Here is a 23248-nt window from a genome sequence, read left to right on the forward strand (position 1 = left end):
ATCTCGTGAAACTGGATAATCTTCAGAAAATGGAACATTCATATCCCACTTTTTGTCAATTTGGGATATATTTAACAAGTTTCTATGTATAATTGGTGGAAACGATATAGTGAGGTCGTAAATGAAATTATTAAGCGGCGATACATTTGTGAATTAACTTTCACTTGAACTATATGATATTAAGGGATATTAGACCACTCCTGAGGTTTAAAAGATTAAGCTAAACTAAAAATTAAAATGAAAAATTTTAATTAAAAATTTACTAAATTAAAGTGAAAAATGTTGTTTTTGCTTAAATTGATAGTTTATACTTTGAAAAATATAATCCATATAATTTTAATGCAAAATTTCGATGGTTTTAAGCCGTTAGAACAGATTTAGCTAAATGTAAACGTTTCAACTAGTAACAAAAATGCGTGCGCCCCGGTCTTTACGACTGTGTCCGAACAGATTGGCCTATTCTACTGCGTCCGCTCAGCTCCGCACAGTACATTTAACGTCTGACTAATTTTACGACCTGACCGTATCAATTCCATCGACTGTACAACTCGTATTTAGAGCTTTCATGGTGGAATTGTGTTTAGGCATTGAAAGTTTAAACTTGACTGTACAATTTTACTACACTGCAAACATAAGCTAATATTGTAAAGATATTAAAACGAGTGCAGAAACAAACGATCGGTTGGTTGTGATTTTGATAATTTAGTAATAACTTGTTCTTTCAGGGGGAATAAATGTGACGAATAAGCACAATAAATGACGTGTTTACAGTATTTGTTGTTCGTTTCTTTTTGTCAACGTGCCGAGACGGCTAGGGCGTGGTGTGTGTTTAAAGGATAATTGTGCGCCCTACCGGAAGCAGGAAGCTCGTAAAAGAAGCGTGTAAACCGAGCTGCAGTACGGAACTTCCTCTGAGTGATGTTGATGACTTACCCTCCCGCGGTCAGCTCGTTAATCAAGCAGCTGAGCACGAGTTCAGGGGTGAAAAGGCGAACGAGAGAGAGAAGAAAGAGACACACAGAGAAACACATTACGCATAAGTTTCAACAAACGGCTTATCAAATTATGCAGTGATTTAAAACTGTGTTAGGAATGAAAGTAAGCAAACTCTTCATATATACGTAGATTAAGATCGAGATTTCGTTCAATTTTTTAAACTGGAATTTTCTTTTGCGTAAATAATCGACGACAAAGAGGAGCTTATTGTGTTCATATTTTCATACTTCTCGTCGAATATTTTGTATGTAATAATACAAAATGTTAGTACGAATAATAGTTTATTAGAGTTACTGTTAACATTCGAGCTTGTTTTTCAAAATTTTAACAAAAGGATATTGTATAATTCAAAATATATCATAAGCTTTGGAATCAACTTTAATGGATGCTTTTTGTAATAATTAAGACGATACGCGAGACTGTTTCAGTCTGATGTGAAGTATCTGAAGATTATGTAAACTACGGTTGTATGAAATTAGCAAAATTGCAAAAACTGTGTGTACACTTCTTCGGTCAAGAATAGCATTATGAAGAATCTGCGTATTCATTAGAATAACATAGTTTTAGTATAATCTATAAGAATTCAAATATAGTTGAAAGGTAAATGTCAGTGTTGGATAAAAAATGAAACTTTTTAAATCTGTACGACTTCAAATATAGAAACTACTCAAAGACAGATTTCTAATTTTCTAAAGAATTTTCTAAGGAACAACAGGAATTGGAAAAAGAAATACCAGAAAATTTAGTTAAGGAAGAAAACGTATAAAAATGTTTCGGTAATGTACTGCTGGTTTGTTCTAATAACAATTGCAAAATCTATCGAAAATTTTTAGATATAAATTTGACAAATACACGACTGCACGTTGCCTTTTAATAAATATACTTGCATGTTAATTAAGAACGAATAATTTAACAACTCCACAACTTTATTTCATTAACATTATTTATTTACTTCAGTTAGCAGTAAAATATTCTCACGTTGAAAATATTTAACCGTAATTCCGATTCGAGTAAAACAAGGGAATGAGATGTACAAAAGTCCGTCAATGATTTAACTCTTACTGGCACAATACGATAGACGTAATTTTTGCATAAAAACAGCATTATAAATCAACATGTATAATACACGATACCCAACACTGATTATAATCTACGTTTAAACATAAAAATTGTTGATCTAACGAAATGCTTATTCTTTATAGCATACAAATTTAAGCACTACTGCGCCCTTCGAAATAGGGCTCGTTTCAAATTTGCCTATATAAATGATTTACAATTGAACTAAAAGTCCATACGCACGCACATACACACAAATTCTCAGCAAATGGATATCAAGTAGTTTGGAAGGAAATTTCTGAGAAATTTCAAATTGCGGTATAAAATAAAACGTACTGAAAGAAAAGAGAACACACACAGTGTTGAAACGAAATAATAATCACGTGTATGTGAGTACGAACGAAGAAGAAAGAAAATCTTGAAGTCATAGAGAAGAGTCTTTCGTAGAATAGAATGTTTCGATGTAAGTTTCGTTTTACTTGCGATCTGTACTACGTACCTTAAACTTGGCATGCTTTTGCCTTTTATCAAGTTCGTTGGATGTTTCATATGATCAACGTCCTTCGCTTCAAAGATTTTCGACGTCGTTGAAGTAGGTCTCGTTAAATGATCGTCCCCTGTATCGAGGCTTCTGTGGCTCTCCTAAACACAAAACTCACTTTATTAACAACTTGCCTTTGTATCATAAAAAATACATTTAATATCAACTTCCTCTATTTTTTCCTTCGGAAAATTCCTCACGTCTGAGTTTAAACAATCACAATTCCTCCGTGTTGCGCATAAAAAATAATTGCAAAAGCGACGGCAAAGGTGTAAAATCTTCGAAAGTAGGAATAAGTAGAAAATTAATAATCGTTTAATTATTTACCTGCTCGAATAGTATCTTCGGTTCGTCCTGACCAATTTTCTCAAGTGCCTTTTCAGACTTCGACAACAATTTCGTTTCGACAAACGCTTTAAGATCAGCCATTTTCATCCTTTTCTTCGACTTTTCGCTTGTTCGCCTCGTATGACTTGACTCACTGTCAGGACCCACTGTATGCGAAACAGACGTATCTGGATTGAGATTGAGATAGAAGTACTGTTGCTGCTTATTTGTACATACCAGTTACTACAGAGACGTCGCGAACTTCTGGTACTTCCATAAAATCCTTCGGTACGTCTTTCTTTTTACTCTCAGGACTTTGATAAATAGATACCTCAATTTTTGGTATGGGTAAAGAGTTACTACGGCGACGTGGCATTTGTTGCACCGACGTTTCTTCGTTAATCATACGTAATCTGTGGAGAATTTTTTCATAAAAAGTAATTTAAAATGTAAGGTTAAATGTTACTAATGCTAACATATATATATATAGAAAATTACATACAAGTAATTACCTATGGGTGGAATTATTTGAGGCTTCCGGGTGTAAGCCGTGTCCAAGAGAATTTATATTCCGACGTTTCGCCAGCATTGCAGCTAGCTTTAATTGATCGATCAATTAAAAACTGATTGGTCGAAATCATCGATCCGGGACATGTACAGAGGTACTTATAGGAGTGAACACCCTGATGCACACCATTATCAGTGCGTCTCCAGACTCTGATGAAGCTAGCTGCAATGCTGGCGAGACGTCGGAATATAAATTCTCTTGGACACGGCTTACGCCTGGAAGCCTCAAATAATACCACCCATATCAATCCGGGCTGTGAAAGTCTCAAAACTCTCAAATAATTACCTATGGTATAAAAATTGCAGAGCCCAATGTGCACCTTCCTCTTGCCATTGCGGAACGAAAAGGCACCTCAGAACAGCAACGTCCAAAAAAGTTGCTGCTCGTACGTCCACGTCAATTGGATAACTTCCTGATAATCCTGCACCGGTGGAATCATCAGGACCTTGCTGCATCATGGAAGCTTTTGTTTTCGACGCATCTTGCGTTTTCTTCTCTGTTTTATGAGACTGATCTTCTTTTTCCTTTTCCTTTTCCTTTTCTTTCTCTTTCTCTTTCTCTTTTTCTGTACCTCTAATAAATCAGTTACTTTCACTTATATTACGTTATATCAGAACTAAACTTTTATGACTAAATATGTTCGTGGATAAACTTAACCAACCCTGCGTACGTGGATTTTTCGTGATACTGTTTGCAACTGTCGAGTCCTGAAATTGCTGTGACTTGTTCTATTGTTAATTTCGAGAACCCGGTTGTTCTGCCCATAGCCACGTGAAAGATACTAGCTTCACCCTGAAGTAGCAACGAAGGAACGATTAATTCTTATTTAATCGTGGTTATTATATATTTGTATATTTGCAGTAACGTGGAGCTTTCTTACCCCGTCAAGTGCTTTTTCTGATTCGCTCAGAGATGGTAACCTAAAGATCACCTGGTGCAAACATTCTATTACCTCATCGATCGATGTGAAATTAATTAGACTTTGGGTGTTGTGGATACTTACTACATGCTCGTCTTCGGCGCCAGAACTCTCTTCAGGAATCGTTTCTGGGAACACTGTATCCTTTGGTGAGGATACCCAGCTGTTCTGAAATATCAGTTAAGTTAGATGTTAGAATCGAAACAGTTGTAGATATTTTGCGCTTACATCTTCGTCCGAATGTTTAGGTGGCAAAGGTTTATTGTCTGCACTTTGATCGGAAAACGCACTGGCTGATTGACTGGGTGGACTTTCAACGTCTGAAAATCGTATAAAAGCAAAGTCAATGTAACAAATAATTATATTTGATGGAATAAGCATAGCGAAGTCGTTATCACTGAATACTTTGACGACTGATCAATTTCACGAGCTCGCTATACATATCTTTCCCACCGCCTTAATTATTTAGAAGGACTTAAGCAAAATGAGGAATTAAGCGAAGGATTGCTTAAAAGGATCTAAGCAATTACAGAAAGCTGACACTTACTTCCACCGAAAAACACATCGTCCGACATTTGATGTTGCTTAGAAGATTTGAAAGATCTACTCCACAGAGCCTGCGGTTTAATTCGACAGTGTGTGGTAAAACAAGGTGTATCCGGATGGCGGCATTCATTCATAGCTGGCCATATTTTCAAACCGTTCTCCAATCGTAAATTCGTTTTGAAGTCGATGTCTTTCAAATGATTGCACAGTGGTGCAAAGAGGTAAACAAATAACTGTGAAACGACAAAAATTTACCTTCGACGAGTTTTTTTAAATAAACATGTAACATGTAAAAAATGACTCACACTCATAGTAGGTATAGAAAATAGGTAATAAAATGGATTTCCAGGATCGGTGTCGGTTTCAGCACATTCTTCGGCGGCGTCGAGGATTATCCAATGCAAGATATAAAGTAGCGTCGTTTCCATAGCTCCGAGGCTTTGAAAATCCTTCCTTGAAGAGACACGAAACAATTGGCGTAAAATGAGATCGCAAAGTAGAAAGTTGTATAGAAAGAAAACTGTAAAAAGCAGACAATTCACCTATTGTGTAGAAGATTGGCTGTGGCGTGGAGAACGTAGGGGAGAGCGGTTTGGATCAAACGCCATCGTGGCACAGTGCCCAATATCAATCTCAAAGAGGGTGTTAAATCATTGTGAAGATTCTGAACCAACACCTTCTCCAGAGACTACGGACATACGTTTAAACGCTGTTTAAAGAGCTCGAAACGTTCAGAAGAATGAATAGTGTCGACTGAAACTTCAGGATAATGAGGTACTTAAATCATAATAGATCGAATCAGAATTTAATATGGTCAACAGTGAATGTTGCGGTAAAATTTTGAATTATGCAAAATCTAGGAGTACATTACTGTTTTGCAATGAATTAATAATGATGGTGTTATATGCTTGAAATACTAACCGTACAAGCCTCCTTTGTCTCCTACGTATGCGTTAAAAGATACATAATTAAAATTAATAGATCGTTCCTTTTCAACACGTTAAAAAGAAAATTCCAGTATTACGAAACGATGAGAAAAAGTACTAAGTAGGAAAAGAATATCTGCGATAAGCTGAGTCACAAAACAACGAATGTGTATTTTAAAAGAAAAGACACCAATTGCAGTTTTCGAAATATCTGCACACTACATAAAAGAAAAACACGAATACTACACATTGTGAAAAATACGATATTAAAAAGAAATTGTAAAAATTTTATGAAAAGGTGGCATGCAAATGCGCAGGTATTTATTATTCCATAATGATTTTTATCACATAAAAAGAGGAGAAACACATTAACCCTATTGAGTTCTTCGTTTCAACTGTACACTTAAGACTTTTGGGTCAAAAGGGACCTAAGATCTTATGTGTAATAATTTTTGTTTCCAGCGCGACATATGTACCTAGACAATAAACGTTTGAAATAATGTTAAGGAACGTAAACTTGATAACAGCAAAAATTACTAAAAATATAAAAAGACGGTGGGTCAAAAGAGACCCGAAGACCGCTCTAGGGTTAACTTATGACATATAAATTAGCTTTCCAATTTGAAACGGTCTACTTATTTGATTTATTTGATTTTAAGTGAAAAATGCTATAAAAAAATACTTAACAATACAAAAAAGTTGGAATAATTATTTGGAAAGGTTTTCAGTGTCGCAGACAAATTAAAACTAACATTGGTATTTGTACAAGAAACGTGCAATAAAGCGTTAACAAGTAGTAGGACATTTTTTTAGAAATTGTACAAGAGAAAAAAGAAAGAGAAAAAAAGCAAGCATATAATTACACAAGTAAGTTCAGAAGCACGTGGGCAGGCAATTAGGTATGAAGCTTAGCGAACTTACATGATGGCCTGGCGCGCGTTGACAGAACTGCAGGTGACACGTGGAGGCGGCAGCGTGGAGGAGGTTACTTTGTTAGTGCAGGCCAGGTAGGTATTGGATAACAAAAGGCTAATGGGATATGGTCGATAAGGATTTTGCACAGTATGAAATCCTGCTGCATTTCTCCGTAAGTTCAATTTCGATTTTCTCACAGATTGCAACTAATCTATAATATCGAAGCTTTGGATTTCACGAGTGCAAAAAAGCTTAAACGAGGTCCTCTTAGTAATTTAACGCGATTTAGTCGGAACTAGCAAATTCTTCTTTCACTTAAAGGATTTCAGAATAACTCGTTAATTTTTCGAATTATCATCTACGAATTTATTGCCATTGGATTATTTCACATGTCATTGTTGCGTTTAACTACATATAAATACATTATACTAAAAGAAAAAAAGGCAGATACATAATGCAAAATTAAAATTAACAATGTAAAATTTACACCTGCATGTACTTGTGTCACCCTACATCTCATTTAATCCTCGAAAAGCAGGTTATCCCGTTCAACGTAGCTTCCGAAATATTAGCATTTATAGATTAAAGTGGTATGTATTGAAATTAGGAAAAAATTCGACTAAACTTCGTCTTCTCTGTTCACGTGTCGCTGTTAAATTTGATGTGAAAAGTATACCGTGGTAAATAATTAAGGCAAATTTCTAATAGGAAGTACAATCAATTTTTCATGGACAATCACGAAAGCAGAAAATTTGGACAGAACGATGTTTCGTTCCTCCGTTAGGTAATGGAGCGTAAGCACATCAACGATTTGGAAGTTTTTCAGTTTAATTCTGTGGACTGAGATATCAGAGATATCAGATCTTGTACTATAAGATTATATACAAAATATACCGCTGTTCTCCTTAGCTAAAATATCCTATCTAACAATTTCTCATAAAGAAATATTTCAAGCTCCACATGTTTTGCACCTCTTAACCCTTTCGTGACCGAAAGTGATGAATTTCTTATTTACCTACAGATTATCGTGCCTCTAATGGATTCTAAATTCAGATCAATTCTTGTTCGAGCATTCAAATGAGACATATCCGTACTACTGATCACGAAAGGGTTGAGCAAAGTTGGAACGCTCCATGTTTATGTGCTTTCTAGAGCTCTAGAAGCAGCATAATTTATTTATCCTAAATTTTTCACAGATGGTACAACCTCGTTGAAACTCATTTTTCTTGAATTTTCAAAAAAAGTTAGTTAGGACAATTAAGCTAAGGACGGCAGAACGGTTCTCACTTATTGTTAGTTGTACTAACTATGAAAATTCTTATGACTCCTTGCTATAGAATTAATTCACAAACACAATTCATAAACATTGTAAACTTTCTGCAGTGTTCTGCTACTAATTGCTTGTATATTTTACACGCGCACACATATGCTCACGCACATACACTCATTTACACCGTTTGCCCTTCTTCACAACTCAAAAAAAAAAATAGAAAACACTTATAAAACTGAAGGTGTGAATTTTTACCGTGCAGGATGCTTCATGGAGCTTGCCGAGTTTCGCACGAATGAATGGCCTGCGATTATACAAACATTATATTGTATTTCATAAAGCTTACAATACGACGATACATTAGAAATTTACAAAACGATGTCGGAAATGAAAAATTTCAAAGTAGAGATACGTAAGGAATATTTTGTAAACTGTGTACAACTTTGCGTACTTTCGTATTCTTTTGCTTGTCACTTAACAATTTGAACGAATCATCGATTACAGAAATCTTCTGATTATTCTTTGAAAAAGAAAAAACAAACAAAACATCATACTATGTCGTCGATGATAACAAGTTAAACGCAGTATGTTGAAATGTAGCTAAAAGAAAGAACGTATCGTAGCAAACATCTATAAACGAGGCTTTCCATAAATTAAACGATTATCAACGAGTAAAAAATTTCTCATGAATTGTACCTCAACTGTTGCCAAAGGAACATCTGAACCGGAATCGGCAGAGCCTGTTCCTGTAGATTTCCATCGATAGACCGACGTTTGTGCATCTTTGCGGCAGAAACGTCTAAAAATCATCGCAACCTTTATCATTATTCTCGCTACTATAAAAAAAAAAACAAAAAAAAAGTGTCGAAGAAGAAAAAGTCCTACGATACGATCTTAATGCCACGTGTCTCACCTGACAATAGCAAATATCCTCCTGTTCACTTTCTAACAGCATTAATCCGTTTTCTACGTGTTACTCTAAGCACATTTCGAAAGCTTCACCCTGCCATCTCGTTAATCAATTTCTCTTCGATACTGTAACAATTCGTTTTTCTTTTTTCCTTTCTCTCTTAGTGTTCGTAGATACTTAGATTTTTTTTTTTTTTTAATTATTGCGCACCTGCGTTAAGGTGTAACAATGACAGTGTTGAAATTGTACGAGAACGATTCCGTTAACAACTTGATCACGCACTTGCTTTCCCTCCCTTAAACGTTCAAGGATCTTTATTCTCGATGCATTCATTGGATGTGACTGCGGATGCAAAAGGGGAGAAGCAGCAGCAGCACCGTTCAAGAAGAGGATCACGTGCCACTCGGCCTAGTGACACAGTTGCATCGTTCTTATCAGCAGGTGTTCACTCACCAAACAGTGGATACACCACCACGGCAGGATCGTGAGTAACTGGAAGTCGCCGTAGACGTAATGCTGTTGGAAAGGATGGGAATGCGCGCGCTACTCTTGGAAAATCCAATGCGCCGGTCGTTGCATCGATCAGCCCAGGAATCTGCTAGCTGGACCACCCCTACTTTAACAGTAGCGACCCACCCTTCTCGCCGTATACCTTCGCCAACCCACTTATCCTCCTAGCACATATTGCGTAAACGAAATCTTTCGTATCACAACTGACCGATTTAACATTTCACAGCATAATTACGGCTGGCAACAACTTGCTAATCATCCGTGTAACTGAAATTCTAACGCAACTTGGAAAATTGTCGTTTCTTGAGATTCTACTTGTACAAGTATTCTTTGAATTTAGAAATTTTTTGCAGGCACTTCGGATTAGGTTAGGTTTAAAATTTTGATTTGGTAAACGTCGGCGAGATTGGTTCAGAAATAAACGATAAGGTAGCGTAACGTAGGAAAATGGAAAATTTTTATTGTAATTAAGGGTGGATATTTTTCATTTTGAAGAAAGGTGAGACGCTTATTTTGAAGTGAGAAAGGTGAAAGGTGGAAAAAGTGGCGAAGCCACCTCACATACAGGCAAAATTGAAAGCACCCAAGACTGCTTATTCAGCTTGATTGGAGACCACTTCAATATCACAAACGTCATCATTTCGAACTTTAATAAATTCACTGGCTCCCTTAAGGGTGTCAAGACGCTCTTTCTCAGTGAGAGCCAGTTGCCTACCGAGACACTTCTCGATATCTCCCAGTGTTATGTCCATCTCGAACACGATCTCCTTGCTGCGTGTTCTTCTCTCCTGTTTCAGTTCTTCGAAGGGAGTTGAAGTAATTTCTATGTATACTTCCGTGTTTTTATCATTTGTGTCGGCAATTCTTCTCGCTTCGTTATTAATAGCTTCGCAAATATCACGCCAAAGGTCTTTCTTGTTAGGGTGCAAGCTTTCGACGAATCGTTGGAAGCTCTGCCAGTCCATTTTTTCTGTATTTTCAAGAACTTTTCGGTAAAGCAGTAAAATGTCCTCGATTTTCTGGCTTTTTTCATTATTGTCAATGATACTTTTCAAAGACGACTCGTTATAAATAATTCGACGTGTAATATTTTCAGAGCAATCACCTGAGAAACTATCAGAGTGCCCTGAAGATTCTCTATTTGCGTCAACGTTTTTAGATTTCGTGGATTTTATAGCTGTTGCACTCTTGAACCATCCAAGTAACTGTTTCTTGAAACACCTTTTACTCTCACAATTTTCAATTTTTTTGAAGTTTGACGTATCTATTTTGTGATCTATCGATTTCTGACTGTTCTTAATAGCTGTCTTCGATACAGTTGGTCCGCTTGGATGGCAAAGTTTCAACTGACTCCATGACAATGCCGAGCGCCATGTTTTCTTAGCGCTATGAGGTTGCAAATATTGCTCGTCAATTGATTTCTTTACATAGTAGAGGCATTTTTTATCATTCCAGAATGTTCGAGGTTCTGCGTTCAAACCTATTACAGAAAGCTTCGAAGTGCCTGATTTTTTACACGTCTCGTCGTGAATGTTACTTTCTCTGCTGCTTCGAGGGGCTTTTATCCATTCGCGTATCAAATTTTCTGCAGACGAGGAACTAACTATTGTAGCGTTGCTTTCGTTAGACTGTGCCAACGTGTCAGAAGCCTTGATACAATTTTCCAGCGAATCATCCTCCATTAAATACGTAGGACTGCTAAACTGCTTAATATTTCTAATAGGTTCAATGTGCTTGCAGAATTGTAAATAATTCTGAGAATTCTTTGGAAGAGCGACATTTTTTGTGATTTTATCCGATGGCGGCAATTCATCACACGTTAAAAATTCAGAATTTACACGTGAATTTTTCTCTTTATTATTGTGCAAAAGAAAACCACGTCTGTCGGTATGATGTCTAGAATGTCCGCAAGTTCTTTCACATAATTGCGAAACGAATTCTTTTTTCTCTCCGCCTCTTGATTCAGCCCGGTTACGTGCCAAACATGTCATTACACTAATAGACGGAGTCGTATCGTCGAGAACATTTCTTAATCGATCGTGTTTATTTTCCACGTTTTTTACACGATTTCGCGCTATAAAATCGTCTAGCCGTGATTTCGATTTTTCATACGAGATGTTTTTTACAATCTTTTCGTTGCACACGTTCAAGCTTAATTCACCCTTGCTCAATGCTTTCCATTTGTCCCGTTTATTATTCGCAAACTCCGCTGTACAGTCCGTTCGATCGAGATATTTGTCACAGAGTGAATTATTTGTCAAATTGGCAGTGGCGCCGCTTAAAGTCGTATCTTTATCTTCAAACTTAAAATTAGTTTCTATTTGTTGGGACCTGCTATTTTTAATTGTTGCTATTGGGATTCCTTTGAGAGACTTTGCTAAACCAGATTGCTTTGTTATTTGTGAATTTCTAAAATAGTCCTGTAACTCTACTGTATCCCTTTTTAAACTTCTTCCACTTATCACGTCGCGTGTCTCGTTATCGTTTTCACGTTCAGCTACCATAACTTCGACGTTTTCTTGCGGGTTGTTCATACAAAACTGATTCTTTCCTTTAACGATCACTTCCCTCGAGACACAAGTTTTCCCGCGGTCTTTATTCTGTTTGTAATTAGAACGATTTCTTCTTCTTCCAATACGTTTCGTCGTTTCTTCTTTCACAGGACAACAGTTCTTCGTGTCCCTATACATTTGGGAATAATCGTCGCAGTTGCTGAGAACGTCCGACAATTTTCGCGTACGTGAAAAGTTAGGAGCTTCGGATTGTAGTTTTTGCGATTCGACAGAAGTATACGATGATTTCGAGCAACTAATTACTCCGCATCGTTCGCACATTTTCATCGAAGGATCGCTCGAGAGAATTTGCTCCAACGTTTTGTTACCAAATTGACGTACAAAGGACTGTAACGTAGTCAAAGTATCGTGAAATCTAACCTTAGACCACAAAGAACTCTTGGATGACGATTGTTTCAGTGAATTGTAGATTCTGCATACTGCATCCAATTCGATCAAAGGACCTTCGTTTACATTTTGGCCGATCCGTTTGGCAGAACGATCGTTCGAACGATTCAAGCATTTCTCATCCGCCTGCTCGAGAACTTTGTTTATCGACTTTTCCATGTTAGAATTACGTGCATAATGCCTTAACAGCAGATCGATATCAAAGTGTCTGTCGGAGTTTCGAGGCGAATCTACACTTTGCTCGCAAGATGAGAAACGTTCAACGTTTGATTTCGAGTTTACAGAAGACGGCACGTTCTTTTGTGCATTATTTCGAACGTACGAAACTTTCAAACTGTCACATTCGTGAATTGTACTCAAAGTTTTCGCTGAGTACCCATGGACACTCTCGGTTGAACTTTTTGCAACAGGCTCGAAGATTGTTACTTGTACGTACTTATTCTGAGCCATCCTTAGGGAATGCAAACTTATCGAGTTTCTTAGCATTATCAAGTTGAGATACTTCTATTATCTTACATTGAAGAAATTGACATTTCTTTTCTACGCCATAATCAGTGAAATAAACCATTTTACAGCATTCATCGTATACAAGTTTGATAGTAATTTAAATGATAATAAATTCTCTCCTAAAATATTTGACAATTGCCTTCACTTATTCCGTAAATCAAATCCCTTTTAATCCAATTTCGGGTTAACTTTGCTGATGAATGAGTTAATTTTTCGAAGTAATTATTGCAATAGTTTGAGGTTGTATTACGTTTCACATAATTGCTTTGTATGAAGTAAGCAAATACACCTTGATAATAAACGTTCAACGTGTTCCTGCATCTTCCAGAGTGTAAATGTGCATTTTTCAAGTTTACTTTAGGGTATCGATAACCCTATATAAATTTTCTACTTAATTCATGCTTAAGTTTATTATCGATAGATACACCGAATAAAGTTGATCAAATTAATATGAAAAATTTACGCGACAAGTGCGTATATGCAACACATATTTGTCGTGTATACGTAAAATGTGACAATCGTTGTCGACAACTGCGACTTCAGTTCTCATCCAGCTGACAATGTCTCAAATTATGGTTGAAGCTTTTGCAAGAAGTTTAATTGACAAGATAATGGTAGATGCTTTTTACGTGGTGCATAGTAACGATGGTAAACGATTAGATTTTATATAAACAACGCTCGATTAAACGTTACCTCGTTTATCAAAAATTCCGTACAATACGCTACATTATGTCAATCACATTTTTTTTTTAATATTACGACTAATATATTTAATACAAGCGTCATTCATATATTTGAGAATAGAAATGTTAATTTTGCCAAATTAAAATCGACGAAAATAACGTTGCCAGAAAAATTACAAATGCTGGAAAATCGAGAAGAATCGGCTGGTGTTCAGTCGGAATCTCCGCGAATAACGCTGCAAATGCAGGATCGACCCTGTGAAAATTACAACGAATTTGACACCAAGGATCTAATAGAGAATATGGTACATCATTTAAGAAATCTGCAAATTGGAGATTCGACGTCTGTGCCGCCTCGTCTATCTAAATTAGAAAACCAGGTAAACAGACGGAAACAAAATTATTACACCGAATACAATACAAAATTCTAAATTACATCGCAAAAAAATTCTTATCGAAATATACCTTTCTCAAAGCTGAAATTAAAATTACACGTTAAATTCTATTTCCTTCGATTATGGTTCAAAGAAATTCTTATCGAAGTGTAACTTTGACAAAGCCATAGTCAAAATTATACCTCAGATTTGATTTTCAATCTTCAAGTATGAAAACATTTTCCTCAATCACGGTTCTAACATTCAATTTGTCAAAATAGGTAAAACATGTCGCATGCAATGTCGACAATATTTCACCAGCGGACTCCCCCGAACTTGCAGAAGCGCATATAACTCAGGGTCAAGGTGATGTGCATCAGGTAATACACAACGCAGTCATCGAAACAACGACAGATCCCACCGATACTCGTTCAGAAAAGGACACTAACAGTTTAAACGAGGCAACAAAAGTATCCATTCACGTGCTGCACCGAATGATCGAGGAGCTCGAAAGAAAAACCGGAAAATCCGACCAGAAGAAGGAAATTGAATTGGAAGCTGTTAACAAAGAAAAAAGCCCAACGTGGGAAGAATCAGAGAAACAATTGATAAGAACGATCGAAAACGTCGATGACCTTGAACAAACTACCATTAATCCCATATCTGAGGGTAATTCTAAAAACGACCTACGCGAAACCACATGCAAAGGAAGCACGTCTTCGTCTATCGTCGATTCGACACTTTTCCCAAAACATACCTGCCTGGAGGAAGTAGCAATGGAAGAAATTACAGCTTCGCCTTTCCCCGATCAGAAAGACGCTTACTTCTCAAACTTAACGTTGCATAAGATGAAAAAATTCCCCTCGAATGACTCACAACCGGAAGGGACTAAGAGGAGAAGCATTTTAAGCAGAACAGGGAAATTACTCCGACGAATTTTCGGCCATCGGAAGAAATGAGTTCGAAACGTCGATCGACAGATTCGATTTTTTTTTCCTCGACGTAGTTGCTTTTTATGTCCACATATAAACCTACTTTTTAAGACAGAAATGCGTCGCTTGTCCACATCAAGCTGATAAAAATAACTCCTTTAGTCTAGTCATCAGGCTAGCTACAGGTATAATGTAACTTGCGTACATACACGAAGCTTTCGCGTAGTTATATACCGATCGTTCCTCCGAAAACACCCGTTGAGGAAAGTTTATGTATCCAAAAAAATTTTACATAATACAATCGTATTTTTTTTTTTCGAGAAATATACATACGTATATATGCCTATGTTTGGTTTGTTCGTCGTTACACGTTTTGTTTAAGGTGAAATTGTAAATTAGGCGATGTTAAGGTTTATAATAAGGTGGTGTATCGACATTGAAGGCCACACGATGTGTATTTTCGTTTGAGCCGTGTATACCGAACGTTGGAAATTTGGCAGCCCTGACATATGAAAGCTACCGCCGAAAAACCATTTATCGTAGCAGGAAGCACAGTTTAACCCGTGATTGCATCTCGAACTGTTTTTGGACCGCGGCGTTGCCGATACCCCTTTCGTCTGAACCGAGCGCTTTCCGAGCTGGACCTCCTTGTAATTCTCGTGTGTCCTGATCACCGCGCCATCTACAGAAATAAAATGAATAAATTTGGTAACACCCGATACCACTTCTGGTTCACGCTTCGTTCAGTTAACATCTAGTAATACCAGAGAGACTACAATGGTAAGTCCCTAATTTCCTCGTCAAATTTTCTTGGTATACATATATATATATATACACATATGAGAAAGAATTTATTCGATTTATTTATAAAATTCATTTTTTATCATTTACTTTCACTTTACTTTTCCTCAAGCTTCTGATTAATTGTCGATGATGATTTTAAAAGAGATTTTTCACTATTGCGTACTTTCAGATGTTCAAATTGTTAGCAGACTTTTATCGCAAGCTCTTTGCTATTATTTTGTGAATCAGTGCAATTTTCTCGATAATATGTAACGTGTGAAAATAATCAGAGGCGTTTCTTTTGTATTACAGGCAGACCTTAACTCCAGGGATGTCGAAAGTGAGTAAGAATTACGGAAAATACTTAATTTGTGTATTACACGTTGAATCCTATTTGTGCGACAAGGATAGGGGCGGTATTTCAAAGCGATAAGCTGTAAAACGATGAATTTCAAATAGATAGTGGAATATCAAGTGAATTTCGCGGGTAGTTTCAAAACTGCGTGACATAATGCCGGCATGAAAGTGAAGAAAATCGTTTTGCAAAGGGTTGAATATCGTGGAAAGGAGTAATTTAAAAATCAAAAGGAAATATGTGTTGTGGCGCGTTTCTTTGAATATGAACGGTTGAAATTTTTCACCGTGAAGCAAGTTGCATTTAAAATATATTCTAAATTTGTAACGGCAAAGAAAACGAAGCGTTGAAAATTCGTTTGTACTATTTTTCAATTGTGCGTCTCATTTTCTTTGCTGCTACATAGCTTCGAGTGTACAAAACAGTAGATCGGTATGTCGCGTTACGATCGTTACGTAATCGGTAGCAACCGGTAACACAGAAGTATAATCACCCCGAATAAGAAGCACCATTTCAAAAATAGTTAATGCTGTGTTCTTATATGGCTCGGCGGGGGTAATCTGACCCACTACTTCCACCAGTAAATTCTTGAATCTGTCGCTGGGTGGGAACTGCTGCGCCTTAAAATAGAACAATATTTTTGAACCAGGAACGAAACGGAGAGCCACGTTTCAGCTGAGATTAACCCAGATTTTTCACGTTGTGCAATTCTCACTTAAAATCATCGAAAGAAACGTTTTCTTTTTTTTTTTCAATTGTAAATTAAACATTCTTCGTCGATCGTTCGAAACGGACGATTTTTCGAACGTTTGAAAGCCGCGAAACCAGCACGAACAGATTTCGAAACGAATACTGATAAGGGACGATGACTGGAATGCAATATAAAACGCGTGATAAACGTGTCGAATATTATTATTTTCCTTTCTTTGTTAATTTTATTATTTTACATTTGCACACACAGAAGCAGAATTTGCTTTCTCCATCTACGATGCCGACGGTACCAATGTCATCGATGCCGTTGACCTTGGTAGCGTTCTCCGGGCTCTCAACCTGAACCCTACAAACGCCACCATAGAAAAGCTAGGCGGAACAAAAAAGAGGGGCGAGAAGTTGATGAAACTCGACGAATTCTTGCCAATTTACAGCCAATGCAAAAAAGATAAGGAACAGGGATGCTACGAGGATTTCGTCGAGTGTTTGAAACTTTACGACAAACAAGAAAACGGAACTATGCTGGCTGCTGAACTTTCACATACGTTACTTTCACTTGGTATTAATTCGTTTCTGCCTATAATTACGATTTATTCGGGAAAAATATTACGTAGAAATTTGCATATTCTTAATGACATCGAGCAAGTTAAATATATTAATTTCATTGAATATTATTCGAAATTTAAAATGGCTAGTTAATCATTTTCTCTATTCAATTTTCTCCCTTAGCATTGAAATGTAGCTTGTAATTTTGCCTATGGTACTTTTTAGACTCTCGAAACACGCCATAAATTACTAATTTACTTAAATGCAAAATGTATCGACATGCATACGTTTCGTATCAAAATTACTGCATTCAGGGGCAAAGAACAAAATGGACAATTTGATTCCTTGTTCGTTCATTTAAATGACATGAACAAAAAGTTAAAAAGTAATTGTTTTTTTTTTTTTCATAAATTAAGAATGTGCAAAATAATTCAAATCTACCGATAACACATTTGTCATGTATCACATTAGGTGAGCGCCTTTCCGATCCAGAAGTCGAACAGTGCCTGAAAGACTGTATGGACGCAGAAGACGAAGACGGTTTCATCCCCTATGGCCGTAAGTATCAATTCCTCGAAACGGCGATAAATATGCAACTGGCGGTGTAGATGAAGAAAGAAAGAATGTTAGGCGAGTTGCATCAGTGAGTCACATTAATATAGAGCAATACCTATAGTTTCAAGAGAAAGCAACAGTCGACGATAGAGATATGCGTTTGTTTACCAGTTCGTTCTACCAGTAGACGTTAATATTGCAAGTAGAGGATCTAAAACAAAAGGTTGCCCCCACCAGCCCCCTTGTTTCCTAATGTACGGGTGTTTTTGTAGCTTTAGTCCAGTAGTATAATTTTATACAGCTGTCCAAAAATGTCCAGGAAGTCAGGGAGGAATCAATCGATCGATCGTTCGGATCCCCTTAGTTCCCTAATCCCCTATCATTTAACATTTCCACGTGTTTTGTGTTCTACAGCATTCTTGAAGAAGATGATGGTGCTATTGTAAGCAAACTGGAAATCAGTGTGACAAAAATCGCCTTTTCGTAAGTACACCCTGTAGCGTACGTTTCCATCAAGTGTCTGTTTTCTTCTCCCTGTTCTCTTATTCTTCTTCTGTGCTTCACCTCTTACCTTACGAGCTAACAGAATCTTCCATGTTGCCTTCTGTTACGCATATGTCACACATTTTATAGGACGCAACGATTCTACGTGACAGAGGTATGCTGAAATCGATAACCCGCTTCTCATATGCAGCAACACGTACAAAAAAGCTTCAGACTTGAGGCATCTTTGAGATCCGTGACTCAAACCTGTAAATTTTCGGAAAATCAATTTAATCACACTTCTAACGTTCTTACGAACCACAAGAATACAGCTTCGTTATATTTTCAACCATAATGGTTGCAGTTCGTTGTGTCAATTGATCGATGAATCTCTAATGGTAAAAATTATTTACAAACCTGTTTATTTGATTTTCAATTTATTTATAGATAGCTCAATCTTTTGTTCACGTCACGGATTTCTACGAGTTGAAACGAAGCTCTGTTTCAACGATGCATCTCACTGAGATAACATTAATTATCTGTACTACCTCGATGAACGGAGGTTTCCATTTTTTATTTCTCTTCAGTTTCTAATTTCAATCGCAAACGCTTTCTATTAACATTTAACGAACAACGAAATTTGCAAGTGTACACCTTTGCAAAATATCGGAACCTCTCGAGTTTCTCGAAATAAGAATCACGAGATGTAATAAAAACGAAGTATTTCACATGACAATCGTGATTTTGCACATAAAGCTACTTTAATGCTTACCATATTCAGTATGGCTTCTATTTGTTATATTCGGCGCCAAATTCGATCTACATTGTGGTTCACCGGATCCACGATTTTCAAACAATTGTAAACATCCGTTTACAATGCTCTCACTGTTATTTGGCTTCTGCCGTTTCGATTAGGTCAATTATGTTAATATCGGTCTTTTCGTTTTTAGCGTTCCTTAAGAGATTGTGCGGTAAAGCGGCAGAAGACGAATGAAGTAACACCATCTCACTGTAATGTCGATAATCATCCGTCAGCAAACTCCATGTCAACGAGGGACACGTCTGTTCGTCATATTCATCATACTACTCTCATCTTCTGTTAAAAATCATGCGCGGCTAAGCGTGTTGTATTTCATATTTACGCGGTGAAACATCGAATAATAACATTATCATCGTCGAGCGATTTGGGCAAATAAAGAGAAATAAAATCAAATTGATCACCTTTCAAGACAAAACGAAATTTCGTGGAACGAAAACTATATATATATATATACATATACATACATAATATAAAGTACTGTTCGAAGAATGGGCAACATTTATCGTTACTCGATCCGATCTTCAATGTACATCATAAGATATCTGTATTTATAATGAAAGCGATGTATAATATGTTAATATATGTATACTAATATTGTACGAAACCGAATGAAAGTACTGATGTTATTTTACTTCTCACTGTTAATTTAATAAACTGCACCCCCTCGTAACGAAGAATTTTCAAAAGAAATATTTTGTCAACAATACAATCACTGTCGTGTCTTATTTGAACTTTTCAAAAGATGTTCGGATGATATTATATTTATAATGTAAATAAAATCGTAAGAATATGTTTTTTATCAAACTAGAACGACTATATCTTTACAAGAATCACTGATCTATTAGATCTGAAGACTTAAAGATCGATTTAAAAATTAGTACCTTTTACTTAGTCACTTTGATCACTTCTTACATTTTTTTTTCTTCTAGCGATAGTAAAGTTAAGAAAAAATCAGTGATCGTATGAGATAATTCTTCTTATTTATTTTATTACGATATAATGAACAAACGAATATTAATCAAAAACGCTTATTTCGAAAGATAAATAAAAATGTAACGAAAGGTAGAATTAACAAAAATTTTAATCACGATATTCTATTAAAATTGCAATTTTAATTTAAATATTTTACAGTGAAAGAAAACGAATTTTATCAAATTTGCCGCCACTAGCAGATACCCAGTTTTAGTAACTTTCTAATTTATATACTACTACAACTATAAAAAAAATTTTTTTACTTTAAACTGGTAGAGATGGCAAATATTCGTGTCCCAAAGTGAAAGAATTAATGATGAATCAAGGGTAGCGATCTGTCTGACGGAAGGGTGAATGTGCGATGCGCAGATTGCGATTGCTGCATGCGTTTGTGACGCAGCTTGGAGTACCTGAGAATTGCACGAATAGCAGGAGGTTCGTAAATGCTCGGCGATTTCCGATGCCGAGGCGTGGGGCCTTCGGGTGATCCCGGAAAGCCGGCGGTCGAGCCAGTCAGTTCAAACGCGTCGCAAGTGATGCGCGTTACGTCTTTAAATTGCATTGTTGCGCTTTGAATTGGACGGTTTTCTTTCTAACCTTATTTCAATTGGTTCCCGCCGTTACATCGACCCGCGCGACACGTGTGTAGCAAAAGCAGTGCGTTGTAATTGACCACTGCGAGAAAACGGAATTTCTCATCTAAAGAGGAACACTCAAAATCGTCGACCGAGAACATGACGGATGTACAAGTGAATCCAAGCAAGGACGAAGCCAATAGCAATTTGCAGCAGAACGACGACATCGCGCAGCGAACAGGTTGGTGTCTATTACGCGCGCTATTCTCCGAGAAACACTGTTTTTACAAGTAAACATGGATGCACAGCGAAGCTCATTGGTGGAGCACACGTTTCGCCATCTTGGCGAATATTCTGTCAGAAAATCATTTCCTCTTCTGTCAATTATCCCAACTTATTCCAGCGTTTTTCTATGAAATATTTAGCGTTTCATGGGAATCGCTGAAAATTATTCGTACGTTGGAGATACCGTTTGTGTCTTTCATCTTGCAAGCAGTGTTTACTTTCGTCTCGATGAAGCTTTACGTGCATTTAAACGCCAAAAAAACCGGCTCTACTTGAAAGACACATTCACTTGTCAGTTTTACGAATTAGCGAATCAATTTTTAGTGACGTAAAATAATATACGAATATTATTGGATTGTAATGTATGTACATATATGTTATCGAATGAATTGTGTATATTAAGGTGCACGACTGAGAATGTTCTCGATTAATTATTTCTGCGTTCTGAAACGCAAAGAACATTTTACAGAATTTCTGTGGTACTGATAAGAATTGAGATTAAGATAAATGGCAAGATGTTCAAAGATACAACAATATAACGTATCACCTGTTTGAAAGATAGTAAAGATTGATAATAAGATTATAATGCGAAATAAAATGCATCAATAATCTCGAAGTAAATATACGTTTAGGTAACAATATATACTGTACGTGATATTTTAAATATTAGCTGTATCCTTTTATTTTAATAAATTTCACACCAAACGTTATTTTTGTTAATTATATCTAGAAATAATGTCCCTAATATCAAATATATTTGTAATTAAGAGACACTCTAATATACCGAGTGAGTCACGTAAAATGTAGCTGTAGTGATACGAAAACTTTTTATACGTAATTTAAATGATTTCGAAGTCTGAATAAGATGAAAGAAAACTTTTTTTTATAAATATCATTTTACCTGGTTTTCTCAAGGTCATCTATTTTTCTCGCACGAATGTATATATTTGTTTCTACGTGCACATTTAAACATGCATAATAATATGATTTTAAAGTGACCTTGGATTCTAAAATTTTTAATCAAATGTAAAACTTCTTCTCATTTTTCCCCATTTCTTCCATCAAAAAAATTTGTCTTCCGTCTTATTCACTCTTCGAAATCGTTTAAATTAAGTATAAAAAATTTCACGTGGTACACATTTTCAATAATTCCTCAACTGACGTAATAAAATATCGCAGATAAAATTTTGTCGTTGTGCTTTTTTGAACCTAGTACCTCGCGAAAGTCACGTAGGCATTGTATACAAACACGATAGGTATAGTATGTGGTTCGGCGAACCGTATTTAGCTATATAGTAAGTGCAAACGTCCGCGACAGATTTTCAAACCCGATTTTCTCGAAAACCGAGCTTCGGATGAAAAAATTTTGTTCCACATTTTTTATTTATCTTCGCCTGAAGAATCATCTCCCGTCAGCTTGTACATTACTTTCAAACTCACCTTGTATATGTTTACGCCGGCGACTGTACAATGGCCTCGATGCTCGTAGACATTAGAATTACTCATTGTTAGTGCGATGAGAAAACCTAGCGCATAATATTAAGAGTGGAAATTCTTCAAGATGTTGATTAACACGTTGACTGCCAAGCTTATTTTGAAGAAATCTGTTCTAGACGCAAACATTTTTTTTTCGATTTATCGTATAGAATTAAACAAACACATATTAATTTTTATATTGTGACTTTAATTTTTATTGTTTTTTTTTTTTTTTTTTTGCAAAAAAATGCTTTCGTGGTCGGACGTCTCTGAATAGGATGTAACTTCTACCAGCAAACTGCCAACTACGGGTTATCTCGTAGTAGAGTTACCAACGTGTTAACTTGGTGCACTGTACTTATGAGGCCTCCGTTCTCAATTAATTCCTTTTTTATTTCGATTTGCAAGAATCAAATGAATTATGATTATTATCAATTGTGCAAATTTATGCGAAATGGTTACTTTTTAAAAGAAAAATTGGCTCGCTCGTTCAGTCTGAATAGATGCAATGATTTTGTGCGTTAAATGTTAGATTGTACTGAAATGAAGTTATCAATATCTGATCAGGTATACGATAAAAGGGATCGTTTAAACGAAACATAATAAAACTTGTAATACTGACAATCTCGTTTAACATCGGTTGTTAGTAACATTAAGCTATTTGCTAAATTTAATACGCACAACTAGTACGTGAGTACCTATCATTACGCGAATGCTTATCGTTACACAAGTAGGAGGCCAAGGTCC

The 23248-nt window shown here is 36.3% G+C and overlaps 4 protein-coding genes across 5 annotated transcripts in view; 2 read left to right on the top strand and 2 right to left on the bottom strand.

The window, feature by feature from the left end:
* Positions 1-8846, bottom strand: part of LOC108571990 (protein unc-80 homolog) — a 29573-nt gene extending 20727 nt beyond the window's left edge. The window contains 16 exon segments of the mRNA XM_017934164.1: positions 934-963; positions 2552-2694; positions 2921-3087; positions 3158-3333; positions 3774-4024; positions 4146-4280; positions 4369-4419; positions 4492-4575; positions 4636-4727; positions 4955-5186; positions 5259-5406; positions 5496-5641; positions 5875-5895; positions 6801-6827; positions 8320-8368; positions 8761-8846. Of these exon segments, the coding sequence (XP_017789653.1) occupies positions 934-963; positions 2552-2694; positions 2921-3087; positions 3158-3333; positions 3774-4024; positions 4146-4280; positions 4369-4419; positions 4492-4575; positions 4636-4727; positions 4955-5186; positions 5259-5406; positions 5496-5641; positions 5875-5895; positions 6801-6827; positions 8320-8368; positions 8761-8846 (1838 nt within the window).
* A 1231-nt stretch (positions 8847-10077) lies between these two features.
* LOC108571913 lies at positions 10078-12894 on the bottom strand. The gene has a single exon (XM_017934070.1). It carries the CDS (start codon positions 12892-12894, stop codon positions 10078-10080), a length of 2817 nt encoding a protein of 938 aa, XP_017789559.1.
* A 617-nt stretch (positions 12895-13511) lies between these two features.
* On the top strand, positions 13512-15339 carry LOC108571914. Its single transcript, XM_017934071.1, has 4 exons — positions 13512-13599; positions 13803-14014; positions 14290-14677; positions 15323-15339. Exons 1-4 carry the CDS (start codon positions 13512-13514, stop codon positions 15337-15339), a joined length of 705 nt encoding a protein of 234 aa, XP_017789560.1.
* A 309-nt stretch (positions 15340-15648) lies between these two features.
* On the top strand, positions 15649-19861 carry LOC108571981 (myosin light chain alkali). Of its 2 annotated transcripts, XM_017934150.1 has the most exons (6): positions 15649-15720; positions 16036-16063; positions 17040-17348; positions 17807-17893; positions 18305-18373; positions 19324-19391. In XM_017934150.1, exons 1-5 carry the CDS (start codon positions 15718-15720, stop codon positions 18334-18336), a joined length of 459 nt encoding a protein of 152 aa, XP_017789639.1. In that variant the 5' UTR covers positions 15649-15717; the 3' UTR covers positions 18337-18373; positions 19324-19391. The 2 variants fall into 2 exon arrangements, with proteins under 2 accessions (XP_017789639.1, XP_017789638.1); XM_017934149.1 differs by lacking the exon at positions 18305-18373 and having other exon boundaries at positions 19324-19861.
* The last annotated feature ends 3387 nt before the right edge of the window (positions 19862-23248 follow it).

Source organism: Habropoda laboriosa, unplaced genomic scaffold (genome assembly GCF_001263275.1).
Source record: "Habropoda laboriosa isolate 0110345459 unplaced genomic scaffold, ASM126327v1 scaffold67, whole genome shotgun sequence".
NCBI lineage: Eukaryota > Metazoa > Arthropoda > Insecta > Hymenoptera > Apidae > Habropoda > Habropoda laboriosa.